The sequence below is a fragment of the Pseudophryne corroboree genome, chromosome 9 (assembly GCF_028390025.1).
Source record: "Pseudophryne corroboree isolate aPseCor3 chromosome 9, aPseCor3.hap2, whole genome shotgun sequence".
Taxonomy (NCBI): domain Eukaryota; kingdom Metazoa; phylum Chordata; class Amphibia; order Anura; family Myobatrachidae; genus Pseudophryne; species Pseudophryne corroboree.
The window spans coordinates 34986857-35010932 of NC_086452.1; the positions used below are offsets into that span (position 1 = coordinate 34986857).

The 24076-nt window shown below is 48.9% G+C and overlaps 1 protein-coding gene across 4 annotated transcripts in view; it reads right to left on the reverse strand.

Annotated features, from left to right (window-relative positions):
- PDE4B (phosphodiesterase 4B) overlaps positions 1 to 24076 on the reverse strand; it is a 726366-nt gene that overhangs the window by 124091 nt on the left and 578199 nt on the right. For all 4 annotated transcript variants that reach the window (XM_063939161.1, XM_063939160.1, XM_063939162.1 and 1 more), the window contains one exon: positions 8847 to 8896. In XM_063939161.1, coding sequence (XP_063795231.1) covers positions 8847 to 8896 — 50 coding nt within the window. The remainder of the gene's footprint in view (positions 1 to 8846; positions 8897 to 24076) is intronic.

Genomic DNA, 24076 nt, shown 5'->3' on the forward strand with positions numbered 1-24076 from the left:
AGTACAGGTGGGAGTAGGGGAGGTGTGAGGGTGTACCACGGTGAGTAGTACAGGTGGCAGTAGGGGTGTGTGTGTGTGAGGGTGTACCAGTGTGAGTAGTACAGGTTGGAGTAGGGGAGGTGTGAGGGTGTACCAGTGTGAGTAGTACAGGTGGGAGTAGGGGAGGTGTGAGGATGTACCAGTGTGAGTAGTACAGGTGGGAGTAGGGGAGGTGTGAGGGTGCACCAATGTGAGTAGTATAGGTGGGAGTAGGGTAAGTGTGAGGGTGTACCAGGGTGAGTAGTACAGGTAGGGGTAGGTGTGAGGGTGTACCAGTGTGAGTAGTAAAGGTGGGAGTAGGGGAGGTGTGAGGGTGTACCAGTGTGAGTAGTACAGGTGGGAGTAGGGTAGGTGTGAGGGTGTACCAGTGTGAGTAGTACAGGTGGGAGTAGGGGTGTGTGTGTGTGAGGGTGTACCAGTGTGAGCAGTACAGGTGGGAGTAGGGGTGTGTGTGTGTGAGGGTGTACCAGTGTGGGTAGTGCAGGTGGGAGTAGGAGAAGTGTGAGGGTGTACCAGTGTGAGTAGTACAGGTGGGAGTAGGGGAGGTGTGAGGGTGTACCACGGTGAGTAGTACAGGTGGCAGTAGGGGTGTGTGTGTGTGAGGGTGTACCAGTGTGAGTAGTACAGGTTGGAGTAGGGGAGGTGTGAGGGTGTACCAGTGTGAGTAGTACAGGTGGGAGTAGGGGAGGTGTGAGGATGTACCAGTGTGAGTAGTACAGGTGGGAGTAGGGGAGGTGTGAGGGGGTACCAGTGTGAGTAGTACAGGTTGGAGTAGGGGAGGTGTGAGGGTGTACCAGTGTGAGTAGTACAGGTGGGAGTAGGGGAGGTGTGAGGATGTACCAGTGTGAGTAGTACAGGTGGGAGTAGGGTAGGTGTGAGGGTGTACCAGTGTGAGTAGTACAGGTGGGAGTAGGGGAGGTGTGAGGGTATACCAGTGTGAGTAGTACAGGTGGGAGTAGGAGAGGTGTGAGGGTGTACCAGTGTGAGCAGTACAGGTGGGAGTAGGGGAGGTGTGAGGGTGTACCAGGGTGAGTAGTACAGGTGGGAGTAGGGGGTGAGGGTGTACCAGTGTGAGTAGTACAGGTGGGAGTAGGGGGGGGGTAGGTGTGAGGGTGTACCAGTGTGAGTAGTACAGGTGGGAGTAGGGGATGTGTGAGGGTGTACCAGTGTCAGTGGTACAGGTTGGAGTAGGGGAGGTGTGAGGGGGTACCAGTGTGAGTAGTACAGGTGGGAGTAGGGGAGGTGTGAGGGTGTACCAGTGTGAGTAGTACAGGTTGGAGTAGTATAGGTGTGAGGGTGTACCAGTGTGAGTAGTACAGGTGGGAGTAGAGGAGGTGTGAGGGTGTACCAGTGTGAGTAGTACAGGTGGGAGTAGGGGTAGGTGTGAGGGGGTACCAGTGTGAGCAGTACAGGTGGGAGTAGGGGTAGGTGTGAGGGTGTACCAGTGTGAGCAGTACAGGTTGGAGTAGGGGAGGTGTGAGGGTGTACCAGAGTGAGTAGTACAGGTGGGAGTAGGGGAGGTGTGAGGGTGTACCAGTGTGAGTAGTACAGGTGGGAGTAGGGGAGGTGTGAGGGTGTACCAGTGTGAGTAGTACAGGTTGGAGTAGGGGAGGTGTGAGGGTGTACAAGTGTGAGTAGTACAGGTGGGAGTAAGGGAGGTGTGAGGGTGTACCAGTGTGAGTAGTACAGGTTGGAGTAGGGGAGGTGTGAGGGTGTACAAGTGTGAGTAGTACAGGTGGGAGTAGGGGAGGTATGATGGTGTACCAGTGTGAGTAGTACAGGTGGGAGTAGGGGAGGTGTGAGGGTGTACCAGTGTGAGTAGTACAGGTTGGAGTAGGGGAGGTGTGAGGGTGTACCAGTGTGAGTAGTACAGGTGGGAGTAGGGGAGGTGTGAGGGTGTACCAGTGTGAGTAGTACAGGTGGGAGTAGGGGAGGTGTGAGGGTGTACCAGTGTGAGTAGTACAGGTTGGAGTAGGGGAGGTGTGAGGGTGTACAAGTGTGAGTAGTACAGGTGGGAGTAGGGGGGGGTGAGGGTGTACCAGTGTGAGCAGCACAGGTGGGAGTAGGGGGGGGGGGGTGTAGGTGTGAGGGTGTACCAGTGTGAGTAGTACAGGTGGGAGTAGGGGAGGTGTGAGGGTGTACCAGTGTGAGTGGTACAGGTGGGAGTAGGGGAGGTGTGAGGGTGTACCAGTGTGAGTGGTAAAGGTGGGAGTAGGGGAGGTGTGAGGGTGTACCAGTGTGAGTGGTACAGGTGAAAGTAGGGGAGGTGTGAGGGTGTACCAGTGTGAGTAGTATAGCTGGGAGTAGGGTAGGTGTGAGGGTGTACCAGTGTGAGTAGTACAGGTAGGAGTAGGGGAGGTGTGAGGGTGTACCAGTGTGAGTAGTACAGATGGGAGGTGTGAGGGTGTACCAGTGTGAGTGGTACAGGTTGGAGTAGGGGAGGTGTGAGTATGTACCAGTGTGAGTGGTACAGGTTGGAGTAGGGGAGGTGTGAGGGTGTACCAGTGTGAGTGGTACAGGTTGGAGTAGGGGAGGTGTGAGGGTGTACCAGAGTGAGTAGTACAGGTTGGAGTAGGGGAGGTGTGAGGGTGTACCAGTGTGAGTGGTACAGGTTGGAGTAGGGGAGGTGTGAGGGTGTACAAGGGTGAGCAGAACAGGTGGGAGTAGGGGAGGTGTGAGGGTGTACCAGTGTGAGCGGTACAGGTTGGAGTAGGGGAGGTGTGAGGGTGTACCAGTGTGAGTAGTACAGGTTAGAGTAGGGGAGGTGTGAGGGTGTACCAGTGTGAGTAGTACAGGTTGGAGTAGTATAGGTGTGAGGGTGTACCAGTGTGAGTAGTACAGGTGGGAGTAGAGGAGGTGTGAGGCTGTACCAGTGTTAGTAGTACAGGTGGGAGTAGGGGAGGTGTGAGGGTGTACCAGTGTGAGTAGTACAGGTGGGAGTAAGGGAGGTGTGAGGGTGTACCAGTGTGAGTAGTACAAGTGGGAGTAGGGGAGGTGTGAGGGTGTACCAGTGTGAGTAGTACAGGTGGGAGTAGGGGAGCTGTGAGGGTGTACCAGGGTGAGTAGTACAGGTGGGAGTAGGGGTAGGTGTGAGTGTGTACCAGTGTGAGTAGTACAGGTGGGAGTAGGGGAGGTGTGAGGGTGCACCAATGTGAGTAGTATAGGTGGGAGTAGGGTAGGTGTGAGGGTGTACCAGTGTGAGTAGTATAGGTGGGAGTAGGGGTAGGTGTGAGGGTGCACCAATGGGAGTAGTATAGGTGGGAGTAGGGGAGGTGTGAGGGTGTACCAGTGTGAGCAGTACAGGTGGGAGTAGGGGAGATGTGAGGGGACATTAGTGTGAGTAGGGGTAGGTGTGAGGGTGTACAAGGGTGAGCAGTACAGGTGGGAGTAGGGGAGGTGTGAGGGTGTACCAGTCTGAGCAGTACAGGTGGGAGTAGGGGTAGGTGTGAGGGTGTACCAGTGTGAGTAGTACAGGTTGGAGTAGGGGAGGTGTGAGGGTGTACCAGTGTGAGTAGTACAGGTTGGAGTAGGGTAGGTGTGAGGGTGTACCAGTGTGAGTAGTACAGGTTGGAGTAGGGGAGGTGTGAGGGTGTACCAGTGTGAGTGGTACAGGTGGGAGTAGGGGAGATGTGAGGGTGTACCAGTGTGAGTAGTACAGGTTGGAGTAGGGGTAGGTGTGAGGGTGTACCAGTGTGAGTAGTACAGGTTGGAGTAGGGGAGTTGTGAGGGTGTACCAGTGTGAGTAGTACAGGTTGGAGTAGGGGAGGTGTGAGGGTGTACCAGTGTGAGAAGTACAGGTTGGAGTAGGGTAGGTGTGAGGGTGTACCAGTGTGAGTAGTACAGGTTGGAGTAGGGGAGGTGTGAGGGTGTACCAGTGTGAGTGGTACAGGTGGGAGTAGGGGAGATGTGAGGGTGTACCAGTGTGAGTAGTACAGGTTGGAGTAGGGGAGGTGTGAGGGTGTACCAGTGTGAGTAGTACAGGTTGGAGTAGGGGAGTTGTGAGGGTGTACCAGTGTGAGTAGTACAGGTTGGAGTAGGGGAGGTGTGAGGGTGTACCAGTGTGAGTAGTACAGGTTGGAGTAGGGTAGGTGTGAGGGTGTACCAGTGTGAGTAGTACAGGTTGGAGTAGGGTAGGTGTGAGGGTGTACCAGTGTGAGTAGTACAGGTTGGAGTAGGGGAGGTGTGAGGGTGTACCAGTGTGAGTAGTACAGGTTGGAGTAGGGTAGGTGTGAGGGTGTACCAGTGTGAGTAGTACAGGTTGGAGTAGGGGAGGTGTGAGGGTGTACCAGTGTGAGTAGTACAGGTTGGAGTAGGGTAGGTGTGAGGGTGTACCAGTGTGAGTAGTACAGGTTGGAGTAGGGGTAGGTGTGAGGGTGTACCAGTGTGAGTGGTACAAGTGGGAGTAGGGGAGATGTGAGGGTGTACCAGTGTGAGTAGTACAGGTTGGAGTAGGGTAGGTGTGAGGGTGTACCAGTGTGAGTGGTACAGGTGGGAGTAGGGGAGATGTGAGGGTGTACCAGTGTGAGTAGTACAGGTTGGAGTATGGGGGGGGGGATGAGGGGGTGTTTTGCTGCAGTTGCATCTGTCACTTTATGCTAATGACGCTACAGTGCCCTTCTCTGCATCGAAATATGCAAGCACAGAGATGCCCACTGTCAGTGTCTACAGATGCTGCAATCGGTCGCACCATTGTAACTTTCACCAGTCCTATGCTAGGTGAAGATCATCCGTCTGATTATGGCCTCCAATGTGAGCAATTCATTGTCTCTATACGTAACCACTATCAGCAACACACCCACACTACATTATAGCTGCGTCTGATTAGCCCACCCCATGTAATCCCACAGGAATGTCCAACACATCTCTAATACACTTCTTGGTGCATGCGTCTGACTGTTCTGCAACTCTGTACGAACACCATCGCGGTGCATGCATGCACGCTGCAACTCAGATGCAAGCAGATGAAAAACATTGCAAAAAAAAAGAAAATACATTGGCCTCCACGGGAAGAAACACACACATTGGCCACCACAGGAAAAACACACACATTGGCCACCACAGAAAATAATAAAACAAATTGTCCCCCACAGGGGAAAAATAATACATGTATATAATTTAGCTTTTGGTATTACAATTAGTTTTAAATTTCCACTGCTGTTTGGAAGGCCCTGTAACACCAAAAGGTTTTATAATTCTTGTATGAAATTTGCATACTAAAAAGCAACGTTACAGTGTTTTCCTAGAAAACACATGCTGCATATCATTTTAATCGGCAGAGTCTGCTTTTGCGTCTTATTCACATAGTGGCAAATAAGACGCACATAGTTTGGCAACAAAGACGCCCGACGCTAACTGCGTTGCACAGGACCTGTCGGCTCAAGCCAGGCATCTCCGCTGCGTGGCGTACTAAGGCAGGATGAATGAGGACACATCTGCATAGCACACATAATACACAGACTGTACTCATACACCAGAAATAATCCCTCCAACCTCTGGTGTCTCTTCCATTTACTCTGCACGCAGAGGGTCATCTGCCGGTGAGTTCCCTAGCCACGTTCATTCTTGCTGTGCATGCTATGCAAATGACCAGCAAAGAAGACGGTCACCATTGTCCAGCATATTATAAAATACCATTTGGTAATGAAGGCCATCTATATTGAAGAAGTGAAATGAATTTCCAGAACCTTCATGAGAATGTAATACAGCACAGTATACAGGTACAGCAGATTTATTTTCTGACCTAAGATTGGACCCAGCAAAGTGCAATGTGCTGCGACTGACACGCCAGGTATCAGGTGCACGACGCAATCACACCATACAGAGACTGTGCGTTATACACCGGGCGCAGCGGTCACACTATGGAGTATATTCAATTAGCAGCGATAACGGACTTTTCGCGTGAAAAGTCCGGTTTTCGCGCGAAAAACCGGACTTTTCCCGCAAAACGCAATTACAGCCTATTAAATTTTCCTGGAAAATTTATCGGTGATAATTTTTTCACTAATTTCACTTCACCTACACTGAAGCAGGTGAAAAGTTGGGAAAAGTCACTATTTTAAGGTAAAAATGTTTGGATATGGTACAGAACTCCTGGGACACCCCCCTTAATGACTAATTAGGCACGTTAAGGTTTTTAATTATTTTTAATTGGCCAATAATGACATGTCATTTTTGGGGTGAAAAAGTACAAAGTGATGGAAATTGGGGTTCAAGGTATGGGACAGGTATATTGGGGTGCTTTATGAGTGGGACAGGTGTTTTTAGGCTTGCAGATGGGAGTAATCGGTCTGTTTCCACTTTTTTTTTTAAAGTACCCTAAAATGACCCAAATATATACTTATACCCATTTTCATGTACCCCAAATTTAATGAGAGCATTTATTTTGCATTTATTTTGCTCAAAAAAACTTGCTTTCTATCATTTTTTTGCATTTAAAAAAAAAATGCATATAACAACCATTTCACACAATTTAAGTCCCCAAAAACTCTCTAATGTGATCTCTAATACACTTCTCTTCTGTTTTCCTATGTTAGTTTAGCATTTTTTGGGGTACAGGCTGATTTCCCCATTTTCACCTGCACTTTTCACTGCAAGAATTTTCACGTGAAACCCGTTTGGAATTAAATAGGTAAAAAAACGGAGCATTTTCGCGGCAATTTTCGCCGAAAATTTGCCTCGAATTTGCGGATAATTGAATACCCTAGTATGTCACAGGGCTGTAGCACTATGGCTCCTCTGTATGCTAGGGTTTGCCAGCCAGTGTTCCAAACATAAAGTGCACTAGGGATAGAAGAGCGTAATTACCAAGCACGCTGCTTGTGGCCGCGATCCGCCAAACTGCAGCAAACTGTTCTCTTTCCGATGAGCAACTGAAGCCTAATGCAGAGGTTTCTAAACGCCGTCCTCAAGGCCCCCCAATAGTCCAGGTTTTACATGTATCCATGCTTGTCCACAGGCGACTTAATTAGCACCTGTCAATTTGATTTAGCCATCTATGCTGAGCCATGGATATACCTAAATCCTGGACTGTTGCGGTGCCTTGAGAACCTCTGGCCTAATATAACGTATTGGGTGAAACGCTTTAACAAATTCTCCACGTACAGTATGTCACAGAACTATACTTTACACATCTATAAATCATGTCACACATAAAAAAAGACAATTATACTAATTATTATAGTAATGATGTCAGTGCCATTGTTGAGGGATATTTTGGGAAAACAAACATACCAACTTAAAAAATGGTGGCAACGCTGTAGTGCAGTACCTAATAACAGCCAGTGTGTGTCACTCTTTCCCCCCCCTAAAGACTTATGTGTGTGATTAGATTAAATACATTGGTCCTGATTCTATGTCGCATGCTGGTACACAATTGCCGGTTGTCTTCATGTGTATATATCGTCCTTCATGTGTATATATCGTCCGCAGTCGCCGTCACTAACACCTACTCCATACTGGGTGCAGGAGATCTGCCCCCCAGTATATTCACAACTTGGAGCAGGACGCACATCTGGCTACATGCCCACTGCACTCCTATGACCCTCCCACAGTGCGGTTCTCTTGCATGTGTTTCATTGGTTGCAATACAGTTACCACCCAGAAATGCCCATTTCACGGACAAAGAGAAACGGCAGAGACCTGTCCGACTTAGAATCACACAGAGACAGGCACAGGTGTATATGTGCTACGGCCAATGCGCAGTTCGCTAGATGCGGCCGCAGGTGCAGCTGCGTTCCTATTAAGTAACATTACCTCCTGTCAATTATATTTTATTTACATTTATTTTATTTTTCTTCCCGTTACCATTTAATTTCAAACTTTGTGACGCTTTAATCCAGGGGTGGGGAACCTTTTTTCTACCAAGGGCCATTTGGACATTTATAAAATCCTTCGGGGGCCATACAAAAATTATCAACTTAATAATTAGCCTGCCCCCAGTAGATATGCCCCATTAGATATGACCCCTAGTAGTGCCGCTTACACACACGCACATTAAAAGAAAGAAAAAGCACAATACTCACCAGCTACGCTCCTGCTTTCGGACCCTTGCCCTCTGGCTGCCCGCTCCTCAGAATTATGGGAGAGACGTCATGACATCTCTCCCATAGCATCGCACAGGCACACACGCACACTGCCAGAGCCGGAAGCCGGAGCTCAGGAGTGAGCTCATGCCTCCAGCTGCTGCTGAGGGGAAGAAGCCGGGCGCCCGCTAGTAACAAAATCTCAGTGGGCACCCGGCATCTCCCTTGGTTAGGTGAGCCTAGGAGGGCCGGATCAAGTGGCTTTGTGGGCCTTATATAGCCCACGGGCCTAAGGTTCCCCACCCCTGCTTTAATCCCTAGGATGTGATAAACGTCTACTCTACATTCTGTTCCTCCCAGGACATTTCCAAAACTACTGTAGTATCACTTTAAATGCTTGCTGTAACTCATTTACTTTTTACTGATAACCTTGGGATATCTCAGGGGCAGACAACGTGTGGCACTCCAGCTGCTGTGGAACTACACAACCCAGCATGCACTGCTACAGTTTGAGCATGCCCTGACAGCAAAACTGTGGCAGGAGTTGCTGGGAAGTGTAGTTCCACAGCAGCCGAAGCTTCACGTCGCTTACTCCTGGTATATTTATCCCTTGGGGGTTAGAAAGCGGAGTCACCCACTCAGATCAGACATCTACTGATGGAGAGACAGTGTAATAATGTGGACACATACTTTCAGGATTAATAATGGAAGCTCTGGATAAATCGCCATGAGCAACACACATCTTCCACATACAGTATAAAGAAAAATGCATATATAGCTACTGACCTTGTATATTGACTCTGGAGATTTGGGGGTGGTTGGTCATAGGTGATCGCCTGCAGGGAATGTAAAATATACATTAACAAAAGCAAACAATTTCACGCTGAACAGTGCGTCAGTCAAACACAAACAAGCACAGTCAGACACGTAACAGCAATAGTGAACGTTATCACCCGCTGAAAGATAAAAGGGTGAGTTTATCACTCAGGATGAAGATAAGCTTACGTTCCCATATATGATGTCATGAACTGGGCACTATGCCATTGTTTGGGAAGCAAATCACATAATTATTTAATACCCAAAAAAAACAGAAACGTGCGAGGGGTACATTAGGAGAGGATACCGTAGTATTATTATTTCTTCTAGGTGCCAGTATTTGTGCATAAAGACAAATTGAAACATATATTAATCGGTTACATCCACTGTTGTCATTTTCCCTGTTGCCAGAACATCTCAGTTTACTCAGGATGTGAATCGGGTTGCTCACAGCTCGCTGCCATATTTGTCTGAAGGTCCATCCTACGTGACAAGTCATTGTCTACACATGCTTAAAGACAGTTGGAAATTCCTTTGAACTGGCCTGGTTCAACCACCTCAAACTATAGGTTAAACCAGTGGTTCACAAACTTATTTGAGTCACGGCGCCCTGCAGTATCAGATTTCTTTTCACAGCACCCAAAAGGTCCTTATTGAGAAATTTAGGAAGAAATATTAACTTAAGTGAATTGTGTTTATATGTCATCCTTAGGGTCAGTTGTGTGGTGAGGACAAGATTTGCTTGTGTTTGTTCACATATTGTATGATTGGCAGCCACCAGCACTGGTTTTGCCTATTACATTGACCATAAATAATGTGAATTGGTCCTGGACCACCAATCCGAGGCACCCCTGTAAGGGCCCCGAGGCACCCCAGGGGGCCATGGCACACAGTTTGACTTGAGAACCACTGGGTTAAACACATCCAAGTTATTTGGCCACAGTTTATATTATTTTAAACGTTTTAAATAGCAGCGTTTCAGTATGACGACCACATTTTAAATAATATATAATGTATCTATTTAACATTGTCTAGACACACATATGGTGGAACCTGTCCGCTTTGCCTAGATTTGCCTACTGTGGATAACTTTTGCCTATCTAAAGTTCAAAAATATGAATTTACTCACCGGTAATTCTATTTCTCGTAGTCCGTAGTGGATGCTGGGGACTCCGTAAGGACCATGGGGAATAGACGGCTCCGCAGGAGACTGGGCACATCTAAAGAAAGATTTAGGACTATCTGGTGTGCACTGGCTCCTCCCCCTATGACCCTCCTCCAAGCCTCAGTTAGGAACTGTGCCCGGAAGAGCTGACACAATAAGGAAGGATTTTTGAATCCCGGGTAAGACTCATACCAGCCACACCAATCACACCATATAACACGTGATAGGAACCCCGGTTAACAGTATGATAACAAATGGAGCCTCTGAAGAGATGGCTCACAACAAAACCCGATTTTTGTAACAATAACTATGTACAGGTATCGCAGACAATCCGCACTTGGGATGGGCGCCCAGCATCCACTACGGACTACGAGAAATAGAATTACCGGTGAGTAAATTCTTATTTTCTCTGACGTCCTAGTGGATGCTGGGGACTCCGTAAGGACCATGGGGATTATACCAAAGCTCCCAAATGGGCGGGAGAGTGCGGATGACTCTGCAGCACCGAATGAGAGAATTCCAGGTCCTCCTCAGCCAGGTATCAAATTTGTAGAATTTTGCAAACGTGTTTGCCCCCGACCAAGTAGCTGCTCGGCAAAGTTGTAAAGCCGAGACCCCTCGGGCAGCCGCCCAAGATGAGCCCACCTTCCGTGTGGAATGGGCTTTTACAGATTTAGGCTGCGGTAAGCCCACCGCAGAATGCGCCAGCTGAATAGTGTTACAAATCCAGCGCGCAATAGACTGCTTAGAAGCAGGAGCACCCAGCTTGGTGGGTGCATACAGGATAAACAGCGAGTCAGTCTTTCTGACTCCAGCCATCCTGGAAATATAAATTTTAAGGGCCCTGACTACGTCCAGCAACTTGGAATCCTCCAAGTCCCCAGTAGCCGCAGGCACCACAATAGGTTGGTTCAAGTGAAAAGCTGAGACCACCTTTGGGAGAAACTGAGGACGATTCCTCAATTCTGCCCTATCCATATGGAAAATCAGATAAGGGCTTTTACAAGACAAAGCCGCCAATTCTGAAACCCTCCTGGCCGACGCCAGGGCCAACAGCATGACCACTTTCCACGTGAGATATTTTAAATCCACAGTCTTAAGTGGTTCGAACCAATGTGATTTCAGGAATGCCAAAACCACATTGAGATCCCAAGGTGCCACTGGGGGCACAAAAGGAGGCTGAATATGCAGTACTCCTTTGACAAAAGTCTGAACTTCAGGCAGTGAAGCCAGTTCTTTTTGGAAGAAAATCGACAGAGCCGAAATCTGGACCTTTATGGACCCCAATTTGAGGCCCAACGTCACCCCTGCTTGCAGGAAATGCAGGAATCGACCCAATTTAAATTCCTCCGTCGGGGCCTTCATGGCCTCACACAAAGCAACATATTTTCGCCAAATGCGGTGATAATGTCTTGCGGTGACATCCTTCCTGGCTTTGATCAGGGTAGGGATGACTTCCTCCGGAATACCCTTTTCCTTCAGGATCCGGTGTTCAACCGCCATGCCGTCAAACGCAGCCGCGGTAAGTCTTGGAACAGACAGGGTCCCTGCTGCAGCAGGTCTTGTCTGAGCGGCAGAGGCCAAGGGTCCTCTGTAAGCATCTCTTGAAGTTCCGGGTACCAAGCTCTTCTTGGCCAATCCGGAACCACGAGTATGGTTTTCACTCCTCGCCTTCTTATTATTCTCAGTACCTTGGGTATGAGAGGTAGAGGAGGAAACACATAAACCGACTGATACACCCATGGTGTCACTAGAGCGTCCACCGCTATCGCCTGAGGGTCTCTTGACCGGGCGCAATATCTTGTCAACTTCTTGTTGAGGCGGGACGCCATCATGTCTACCTGTGGTTTTTCCCACCGGTTGACCAGCATTTGGAAGACTTCTGGATGAAGTCCCCATTCTCCCGGGTGGAGGTCGTGCCTGCTGAGGAAGTCTGCTTCCCAGTTGTCCACTCCTGGAATGAACACTGCCGTCAGTGCTAACACATGATTCTCTGCCCATCTGAGAATCCTTGTGGCTTCTGCCATCGCCATCCTGCTTCTCGTGCCGCCCTGTCTGTTTACATGGGCGACCGCCGTGATGTTGTCTGACTGGATCAGTACCGGCTGGTTTTGAAGCAGGGGTCTTGCCTGACTTAGGGCATTGTAAATGGCCCTTAGCTCCAGGATATTTATGTGAAGAGAAATCTCCTGATCTGACCACAGTCCTTGGAAATTTCTTCCCTTTGTGACTGCCCCCCAGCCCCGAAGGCTGGCATCCGTGGTCACCAGGACCCAGTCCTGTATTCCGAATCTGCGGCCCTCTAGTAGATGAGCCCTCTGCAGCCACCACAGCAGCGACACCCTGGTTCTGGCCGATAGGGTTATCCGCTGTTGCATCTGGAGATGGGACCCGGACCATTTGTCCAACAGGTCCCACTGGAACGTCCTTGCGTGGAACCTTCCGAATGGAATTGCTTCGTACGAAGCTACCATTTTTCCCAGGACTCGTGTGCATTGATGTACCGACACTTTTCCTGGTTTTAGGATGTCTCTGACCAGAGATGACAATTCCTCGGCTTTTTCCAGTGGAAGAAACACTTTTTTCTGGTCTGTGTCCAGAATCATTCCCAGGAACAGAAGACGAGTCGTCGGGACCAGCTGTGACTTTGGAATGTTTAAAATCCAGCCGTGCTGTTGTAGCACTTCCTGAGAAAGTGCCAACCCCACTATCAACTGTTCTTTGGACCTCGCCTTTATCAGGAGATCGTCCAAGTACGGGATAATTAAAACTCCCTTCTTGCGAAGGAGTATCATAATTTCGGCCATTACCTTGGTAAAGACCCTCGGTGCCGTGGATAACCCAAACGGCAGCGTCTGGAACTGATAGTGACAGTCCTGTACCACAAATCTGAGGTACTCCTGGTGCGGAGGGTAAATGGGGACATGCAGGTACGCATCCTTGATGTCCAGGGATACCATGTAATCCCCCTCCTCCAGGCTCGCAATAACCGCCCTGAGCGATTCCATCTTGAACTTGAACCTTTTGATATAAGTGTTCAAGGCTTTTAAATTTAAGATGGGTCTCACCGAACCATCCGGTTTCGGTACCACAAACATTGTGGAGTAGTAACCCTTTCCTTGCTGAAGGAGGGGTACCTTGACAATCACTTTCTGTGAATACAGTTTTTGAATAGCCACCAACACTGCCTCCCTGGCAGAGGGAGTTGCCGGCAAGGCAGATTTTAGGAAACGGCGGGGGGGAGACGTCTCGAATTCCAGCCTGTACCCCTGAGATACCACTTGAAGGACCCAGGGATCCACCTGTGAGAGAGCCCACTGTGTGCTGAAAAACCTGAGACGTGCCCCCACCATTCCCGATTCCGCCTGAACAGCCCCAGCGTCATGCTGTGGACTTACCGGACGCAGAGGAGGACTTCTGCTCCTGGGAACTAGCTGTGTGCTGCAGCTTTTTGCCCCTTCCTCTGCCCCTCGGCAGAAAGGATGAGCCTCTAGCCCGCTTATTTTTCTGGGGCCAAAAGGACTGTACCTGATAATACGGTGCTTTCTTTTGCTGTGGGGTAGCCTGTGGCAAAAAAGTCGATTTCCCAGCAGTAGTTGTGGAAACGAGGTCTGAAAGACCGTCCCCAAAAAGTTCCACCCCTTTATAGGGTAAAACTTCCATGTGCCGCTTGGAGTCGGCATCACCTGACCATTGCCTAGTCCATAACCCCCGTCTGGCGGCAATGGACATAGCGCTTATTTTTGATGCCAGCCGGCAAATATCCCTCTGTGCATCACGCATGTATAAGACCGCGTCTTTAATATGGTCAATCGTTAGCAAAATATTGTCCCTATCCATGGTATCAATGTTTTCCGACAGGGAGTCTGACCACGCAGCAGCAGCACTGCACATCCAGGCTGATGCAATAGCGGGTCTCAATATAATGCCAGTGTGTGTGTATATAGCTTTTAGGGTACTTTCCTGCTTTCTATCAGCAGGTTCTTTTAGGGCGGCCGTATCCGGAGACGGTAGTGCCACCTTCTTTGATAAGCGTGTCAGCGCTTTATCTACCCTAGGGGGTGTTTCCCAGCGTGACCTATCCTCTGGCGGGAAAGGGTACGCAGCCATTAACCGTTTAGAAATGATCAATTTCTTATCTGGGGAAGTCCACGCTTCCTCACACACCTCATTTAATTCGTCCGATGCAGGAAAAACTACTGGTAGTTTTTTCTCACCAAACATAATACCCTTGTGGTACCTGGGGTATCATCAGAAATGTGTAATACATTTTTCATAGCCTCAATCATATAACGGGTGGATCTATTGGAGGGTACACTCGTCTCATCATCGTCGACACTGGAGTCGGTATCCGTGTCAACATCTGTATCTGTCATCTGAGGTAGCGGGCGTTTTATAGCCCCTGATGACATTTGAGACGCTTGGACAGGCACAAGCTGAGTAGCCGGCTGTCCTATGTCGTCAAACCTTTTATGTAAGGAGCTGACACTGTCACGTAATTCCTTCCATAATTCCATCCACACTGGTGTCGACCCCGCAGGGGGTGACATCACATTCACAGGCATTTGCTCCGCCTCCACATCATTATCCTCATCATACATGTCGACACAGCAGTACCGACACACAGCAGACACACAGGGAATGCTCTTACAGAGGACAGGACCCCACAAAGCCCTTTGGGGAGACAGAGGGAGAGTATGCCAGCACACACCAGGGCGCTATATAACACAGGGATATCACTATACAGAGTGTTTTCCCCTATAGCTGCCTATAATATATATATACTGCGCCTAAATTGTGCCCCCCCCTCTCTTTTTTACCCTTTCTGTAGTGCAGGACTGCAGGGGAGAGCCAGGGAGCTTCCTTCCAGCGGAGCTGTGAGGGAATAATGGCGCCAGTGTGCTGAGGGAGTTGGCTCCGCCCTTTTTTCGGCGGGCTTTCTCCCGCTATTTTATCGTTTCTGGCAGGGGTTAATATACACCTATATAGCCTCTGGGGCTATATATGGTGTTAGTTTTGCCAGCCAAGGTGTTATTTATTGCTGCTCAGGGCGCCCCCCCCCCAGCGCCCTGCACCCATCAGTGACCGCAGTGTGTGGTGTGCATGAGGAGCAATGGCGCACAGCTGCAGTGCTGTGCGCTACCTTGGAGAAGACAGAAGTCTTCAGCCGACGATTTTCCGGACCACCTTCTTGTTTCTGGCTCTGTAAGGGGGACGGCGGCGCGGCTCCGGGAACGGACGACGAGGTCGGGTCCTGTGTTCGATCCCTCTGGAGCTAATGGTGTCCAGTAGCCTAAGAAGCCCAAGCTACCACCACTTAGGTAGGTTCGCTTCTTCTCCCCTTAGTCCCTCGTTGCAGTGAGCCTGTTGCCTGCAGGTCTCACTGAAAATAAAAAACCTAAACTATACTTTCTTCTAGGAGCTCAGGAGAGCCCCTAGTGTGCATCCAGCTCAGCCGGGCACAGAAATCTAACTGAGGCTTGGAGGAGGGTCATAGGGGGAGGAGCCAGTGCACACCAGATAGTCCTAAATCTTTCTTTAGATGTGCCCAGTCTCCTGCGGAGCCGTCTATTCCCCATGGTCCTTACGGAGTCCCCAGCATCCACTAGGACGTCAGAGAAAATGTATCTAAAATTTTACGAACCTCACTTTAGAACCGGTTTGATGAACACAGTTAGAAAACCAATTATAAACTACGGCGAGCATCTCTATTAATAAGATAATTATCTTCTGTATAATCCAAATTCCTGATAGTGATTTCCCTAATTATCAGCAATTTGAATTATACCGGAGTGAATCTCATTCTGATTAATTGACTGTATCAAATATTGTTATATCATTGTTATTAAATATTGTTAATAATATAAATCCGTGATTTAACCAATTTTTCGAAACAACCGGTTTTGTCCATTTTCCAGTGTTTGGGAGCAAATGGTCGATGGTCATCTCTCATCCAGATTTTCATTCCAACCAGCCAGATCTGGCAGATTATCTGCCGGATAATTGTATAGTGTATGCCCAGTTTAAGACATCCTGGCCTCCTCCAAGGAATATGTCTGTGCTAGAAGATCTTTCATGTTATATTTTTTGATATATACATTGCTGAATTTGCGCAGTCTGACTTATTCAGGCTGCTGCTCTTTAACCTGGGTAGAAAAAAAATGTTTTTTACAATTTAATTGATGTAAATATATAATACTGTATATATTATTATGGTAGCACTCTGTAGTGACAGGGCTTATTTCTCTAGTAATCACAGCCGCATATGCTTGACCTGTCCCTTTGCCTATTTCCACCAATGATTAAAGCAAAGTGAACAAATAATACAGAGCTAATTAAAGATAATTCACCCCAAAAAATGGTAAAAATAATTACAGTTTGTGTGAAAAATCCTACACTTAAACCATAGTTGCCTACCCTCCCTCATTCTGCAGGAGACTCCCTGAAATAGTAGCAATCTCCCTCACTCCCTGAAAGGACCAGCAATCTCCCTGATTGCACCTTATACCCATTATGTTACATTCTTTGGACGGGGGGGGGGGGGGGGGGGGGCGGGAATAAATCAGAAATACATTCATTCAAATGGGCTCATCAGTGCCATTTCCCTGCGTTGGTTATATGGCACAATGGCCCTCATTCCGAGTTGATCGCTAGCTGCTTTTGGTCGCAGCGCGGCTATTAGGTGAAAAAGCGTCATTTCTGCGCAAAGTACGGCCCACAGCGCGTATGCGCAAAGTTCACACAAAACTATGCAGTTTTACACAAGGGCGAACAACGCTTTTCTGTCGCTCAGTTGATCGGTGTGTGATTGACAGGAAGTGGGTGTTTCTGGGTGGTAACTGACCGTTTTCAGGGAGTGTGCTAAAAAACGCAGGCATGTCAGGTAAAAACGCAGGCGTGCCTGGGGAAACGGGGGAGTGGCTGGCCGAACGCAGGGCGTGTTTGTGACGTCAGAGCAGGAACTATACATACTGAAGTGATCGCAATGTAGGAGTAGGTCTGGAGCTACTCAGAAACTGCAGGAAAATTTTTACGAGCAGTTCTGCTAACCTTTGGGTCGCACTTCTGCTAAGCTTAGATACACTCCCAGAGGGCGGCGGCTTAGCGTGTGCAATGCTGCTAAAAGCAGCTAGCGAGCGATCAACTCGGAATGAGGGCCAATGATCCCTATGGCTACATGCATTTTAAATAAGGTTTCTTGTGGTCACTTACAGTATATGGAACCTCTTGAAAAACACAATACACAAACAAATCCTGCAAAATATCAGTGTCTTATCAACTAACTTTGGGGCTCATTTACATTTGGATGGAAGTCATTTTCATGACACGTCTCTCAGATGTAGCAGTACTTGTCCGCGAGTTACTTTCACATCTCCCTGACATGCTTTTTCAAAAGTAGCCAAGTATGACTTAAACCAGTCCACAAAGATTATAGTTGTCTGGTGTTCAGGCTGGTAGCTGGGCCTCCCACATCCGGCCCATGCCCACTTTTATTCCCCTCGTACATGCACGCTCCTGTGGCCAACATGGTATTGGTAGACAAAGCGCCATCTAATGGAAATCCGACCGGGTCGGCAGGAGAACCTCACAGACACAGCTGGCGTGTTTCCACCAACATCTAGAGTCATGAGCCTTAATACCAAACTCCAAGGTGGCCATCTGGAGAGCAGGCTGTAACTAGGAATTACTAAGGTTCAGGTGGAATTATTCCCCTACATCAGGGGCCTCCATAAACATTTTTCACCACGAAAGTGCGCATGCAAATTCGGTTGTAAAAATGTACATCTCTCACGATACGTCCGACTGAAAGCGACGCAGTATTTCTACGTCAGGCGTACAAGTGCTTATACTTACACCTGGCCATGTCGCAGCGTTAGCTGTTTTAGGGGGACATTTACTAAGCAGTGAGAAGTGCGGAGAAGTGAGCCAGTGGAGAAGTTGCCCATGGCAACCAATCAGCACTGAAGTAACATCTATCATTTGCATACTATAAAATGATACAGAGCTGCTGATTGGTTGATGAGACATTTTCTATACTGGCTCACTTCTTAGGCACCACAGGGGATGGGGGGGAGGAGGGGGGGGGGGTTTATGCTGTCTGTGTGTGTGTCGGGGGGGCAGGGGGAGGAGAGTTAGGGTTAGGGAGGTAAGAGGTTAGACTTTGTATCCTTACTTAGCAGGTGTCGGATTGCCGCCGTCGGTATTCTGGCCGCCGGCATCACAAGCACCGGGATCCCGATACTGCAGGATGTTGTGTAATTAAACCCCAGCGACGCTATAGCCATTCCATGCACACTTCTTTCTACTCAGCAGGGCCGTTTTAACAGCAGTGTAGGCCCCTGGGCACAGCAATGCACTGGGCCCCCTACCCATCCTCCAGCAGTAGGGGTGGGGGACGCTATCAGCGGCGTTAGGGGGTGTTCTATCTTCCGCTCAGCATGTAGGACCTGGAGCTGTAATTTCTGCTAATTACTCCTGTACTGCACAGATGGAGGGAGAACACTAAAATGTAGAAGGGGGCATTGGGCTGAATGAAGGGGCCCTGGTACATGATTTCCAGGGTGGTAGGGGGTGTTTAATACGTAGGGAGGGGTGGATAGTCGAGTGGGCTTAATATTCATAATTTTCCGGGGGGAGGTACTGGGGACACCTGTCAGGAGGTACTGGGGACACCTGTCACATACCTCCCAACTTCTTGGTTTTCTAAAGAGGGACACAAAAAAGGGCGTGGTCTAAGAAAAGGGGGCGTGGTTTCACGGAGGACCGCAATCGCGAGCCACGCCCCCGTTTTCACCACTGAGGGGGCATGCCCAGCGCTCTGTGAGCCGCTGGCATGCCCACTCTCCCTTTGACTCAAGTGAATGGACGCTGTGCGCATGCTCACAGCGTCTATTCACCGCTGCTCTGCTAAGCAGGGCAGCGAGACACAGAGCCTCCCAACTGCCCCCCCCCCCCCCACCCACCGCGGGACACTGCGGCCCGCGGGTGGGACAGCGGGATAGTCCCCAAAAAACGGGACTGTCCCGCGAAAATCGGGACAGTTGGGAGGTATGCCTGTCAGGAGGTACTGGGGACACCTGTCAGGAGGCACTGGGGACACCTGTCAGGAGCTATTGGGGACTTGGGGATCAGAGTTCAGGAGCCAGAGCAATCCAATGAATATATAAAACTGCATACCAGGCGTATGGAGCTGGAGCAGGGACCAGCTGCTCGAAGGCTGATATCTCTGGTTCTGGGCATAGTAGAGACAAGCTACTAGTATCCAACAAAAGGTGAGAGTCCCAGCTTTTGGAGTATACCCTCAAGAAAAACTCTTAAGTCAGACAGAACCCGAGATATCTGTATGAGAAGAGCAATTAACAGGCTCAGATGGGGACCACTGCTTTCACATTGGATCTCCGGTTCCTCAGGGCCAATTTTCAAAAATCTGGTACCCCTGGAAAGAGGGGACCGTCAGCTATCAGCCTAGGGCCCTTATACTCCTGGGGCCCTTGGGCAAGAGCCCAATGAGCCCATACGAAAAGACAGCCCTGCTACTCAATCTGATCAATCTCTCGTATGAGAAGCCATCTCTCATTCCTGACAAGCTATCCGATGAAATTATATGATCAGGGCTTATAAAATGCAGATACCTGAATTGTATTATTATGCAGCTACACAGAAACGGAATTAAAAAGAAGTAATTCCTATAGATCACTTTGCACAAATGCCATAGGCAGAATTCACATGTGCTGTAAAACATCTGCATGTAGATAGTGCCACCTGGTGGCTGGTATTGCTAACAGCAGAATTTTGCCGGTTAATCCTAGCGAAGCTGGCAGGCGGTCGTGGGTCATTCACATTTAACCTACACGTAGACTACTGCAGCATTCACTGGGAAACACTGTCCTTTATGTAGGTGGATGACTGCCTACATTTCAGCATAGACCATGTGCAGTAGCGAAAGCGTGACTACCAACCAATCAGATTGTCTATCTAAGCACATACTTCCTGTAATATTTGGGCTAGGAGGTTACAAACTTTTTAAAACAGAAGATGGCCAATACAATAAATGCAGAAGCAGCCATTGTGTGGTCTAAACCATTATTCCCTATGTTTTATCCATGTATATTAATGTGACTTCATACTGTATATACTACGAGAGAATGTATTAAGTGCTTTAGAAGCTCTGTTAGCTCCCTGCATGTATTTAATGAAGTAATAATGGTATTTTCTCTATCGTCCTAAGTGGATGCTGGGGTTCCTGAAAGGACCATGGGGAATAGCGGCTCCGCAGGAGACAGGGCACAAAAAAGTAAAGCTTTACTAGGTCAGGTGGTGTGCACTGGCTCCTCCCCCTATGACCCTCCTCCAGACTCCAGTTAGATTTTGTGCCCGAACGAGAAGGGTGCAATCTAGGTGGCTCTCCTAAAGAGCTGCTTAGAGAAAGTTTAGTTTAGGTTTTTTTCTTTACAGTGAGTCCTGCTGGCAACAGGATCACTGCAACGTGGGACTTAGGGGGAAAGTAGTAAACTCACCTGCATGCAGAGTGGATTTGCTGCTTGGCTACTGGACACCATTAGCTCCAGAGGGATCGAACACAGGCCCAGCCGTGGAGTCCGGTCCCGGAGCCGCGCCGCCGACCCCCTTGCAGATGCTGAAGCGTGAAGAGGTCCGGAAACCGGCGGCTGAAGACTCCTCAGTCTTCATAAGGTAGCGCACAGCACTGCAGCTGTGCGCCATTTTCCTCTCAGCACACTTCACTGGGCAGTCACTGAGGGTGCAGAGCGCTGGGGGGGGGCGCTCTGAGAGGCAAATATAAACCTTATACAAGGCTAAAAATACCTCACATATAGCCCATAGGGGCTATATGGAGATATTTAACCCCTGCCTGACTGGAAAAATAGCGGGAGAAGAACCCGCCGAAAAAGGGGCGGGGCCTATCTCCTCAGCACACGGCGCCATTTTCTGTCACAGCTCCGCTGGTCAGAACGGCTCCCAGGTCTCTCCCCTGCACTGCACTACAGAAACAGGGTAAAACAGAGAGGGGGGGCACATTAATGGCTATATATATATATATTAAAGCAGCTATAAGGGAGCACTTAATATAAGGATATCCCTTGTATATATAGCGCTTTGTGGTGTGTGCTGGCAGACTCTCCCTCTGTCTCCCCAAAAGGGCTAGTGGGTCCTGTCTTCATTAGAGCATTCCCTGTGAGTTTGCGGTGTGTGTCGGTACGTGGTGTCGACATGTATGAGGACGATATTGGTGTGGAGGCGGAGCAATTGCCAAATATGCAGATGTCACCCCCCAGGGGGTCGACACCAGAATGGATGCCTTTATTTGTGGAATTACGTGATGGTTTATCTTCCCTTAAACAGTCAGTTGAGGACATGAGGCGGCCGGACAATCAATTAATGCCTGTCCAGGCGCCTCAAACACCGTCAGGGGCTGTAAAACGCCCTTTGCCTCAGTCGGTCGACACAGACCCAGACACGGGCACTGATTCCAGTGACGACGGTAGAAATTCAAACGTATTTTCCAGTAGGGCCACACGTTATATGATTTTGGCAATGAAGGAGACGTTACATTTAGCTGATACTACAGATACCGTAAAACAGGGTATTATGTATGGTGTGAAAAAACTACAAACAGTTTTTCCTGAATCAGAAGAATTAAATGACGTGTGTGATGAAGCGTGGGTTGCTCCTGATAAAAAGTTGATAATTTCAAAAAAGTTATTGGCATTATACCCTTTCCCGCCAGAGGTTAGGGCGCGCTGGGAAACACCCCCTAAGGTGGACAAGGCGCTCACACGCTTATCCAAACAAGTGGCGTTACCCTCTCCTGAGACGGCCGCACTTAAGGATCCATCAGATAGAAAGATGGAAGTTATTCAAAAGAATATATACACACATGCAGGTGTTATACTACGACCAGCTATAGCAACTGCCTGGATGTGCAGTGCTGGAGTAGTTTGGTCAGAATCCCTGATTGAAAATATTGATACCCTAGATAGGGACAATGTTTTACTGTCGTTAGAACAAATAAAGGATGCATTTATCTATATGCGTGATGCACAGAGGGATATTTGCACACTGGCATCTCGGGTGAGTGCTATGTCCATTTCAGCCAGAAGAGCCTTATGGACACGACAGTGGACAGGCGATGCGGATTCAAAACGTCACATGGAGGTTTTGCCGTATAAAGGGGAGGAGTTATTTGGAGTTGGTCTATCAGACTTGGTGGCCACGGCTACTGCCGGGAAATCCACTTTTTTACCTCAAGTCACTCCCCAACAGAGAAAGGCACCGACTTTTCAACCGCAGCCTTTTCGCTCCTACAAAAATAAGAGAGCAAAGGGCTTGTCGTACCTGCCACGAGGCAGAGGAAGAGGGAAGAGACACCAACAGTCAGCTCCTTCCCAGGAACAGAAGCCCTCCCCGGCTCCTGCAAAAACCTCAGCATGACGCTGGGGCCTCTCAAGCGGACTCGGGGACAGTGGGGGGCCGTCTCAAAAATTACAGCGCGCAGTGGGCTCACTCGCAGGTAGACCCCTGGATCCTGCAGATAATATCTCAGGGGTACAGGTTGGAATTAGAGACGGATCCTCCTCATCGTTTCCTGAAGTCTGCCTTACCAACCGTCTCTTCCGAAAGGGAGAGGGTGTTGGAAGCCATTCACAAGCTGTACGCTCAGCAGGTGATAGTCAAAGTACCCCTATTACAACAAGGAAAGGGGTATTATTCCACTCTATTTGTGGTACCGAAGCCGGATGGCTCGGTAAGGCCTATTCTAAATCTGAAGTCCTTGAACCTCTACATAAAAAAGTTCAAGTTCAAGATGGAGTCACTCAGAGCAGTGATAGCGAACCTGGAAGAAGGGGACTTTATGGTATCCTTGGACATCAAGGATGCGTATCTACACGTTCCGATTTACCCCGCACACCAGGGGTACCTCAGGTTCATTGTTCAAAACTGTCACTATCAGTTTCAGACGCTGCCGTTCGGATTGTCCACGGCGCCTCGGGTCTTTACCAAGGTAATGGCCGAGATGATGATTCTTCTTCGAAGAAAAGGCGTATTAGTTATCCCATACTTGGACGATCTCCTAATAAGGGCAAGGTCCAGAGAACAGCTGGAGACAGCTTTAGCACTATCTCAAGAGGTGCTAAGACAACACGGGTGGATTCTGAATATTCCAAAATCCCATTTAATCCCGACAACTCGTCTGCTGTTCCTAGGAATGATTCTGGACACGGTTCAGAAAAAGGTTTTCCTTCCAGAGGAAAAAGCCAAGGAGTTATCCGATCTGGTCAGGAACCTCCTAAAACCAGGAAAAGTGTCAGTACATCAATGCACAAGAGTCCTGGGAAAAATGGTGGCTTCTTACGAAGCAATTCCATTCGGCAGATTCCATGCAAGAATATTCCAAAGGGATCTGTTGGACAAATGGTCAGGGTCGCATCTGCAGATGCACCTGCGAATAACCCTGTCACCAAAGACAAGGGTGTCACTTCTGTGGTGGTTGCAGAAGGCTCACCTATTAGAAGGCCGCAGATTCGGCATTCAGGATTGGATCCTGGTGACCACGGACGCCAGCCTGAGAGGCTGGGGAGCAGTCACACAAGGAAGAAACTTCCAGGGAGTATGGACGAGTCTGGAAAAGTCTCTTCACATAAACATTCTGGAACTAAGAGCAATCTACAATGCTCTAAGCCAGGCGGAACTTCTCCTGCAAGGAAAGCCGGTGTTGATTCAGTCGGACAACATCACGGCGGTCGCCCATGTAAACAGGCAGGGCGGCACAAGAAGCAGGAGTGCAATGGCAGAAGCTGCCAAGATTCTTCGCTGGGCGGAGAATCACGTGATAGCACTGTCAGCAGTGTTCATCCCGGGCGTGGACAACTGGGAAGCAGACTTCCTCAGCAGACACGATCTTCATCCGGGAGAGTGGGGTCTACATCCAGAAGTCTTCAACATGTTAATAGACCGTTGGGAAAGACCAATTGTAGACATGATGGCGTCTCGCCTCAACAAGAAACTGGACAAATAT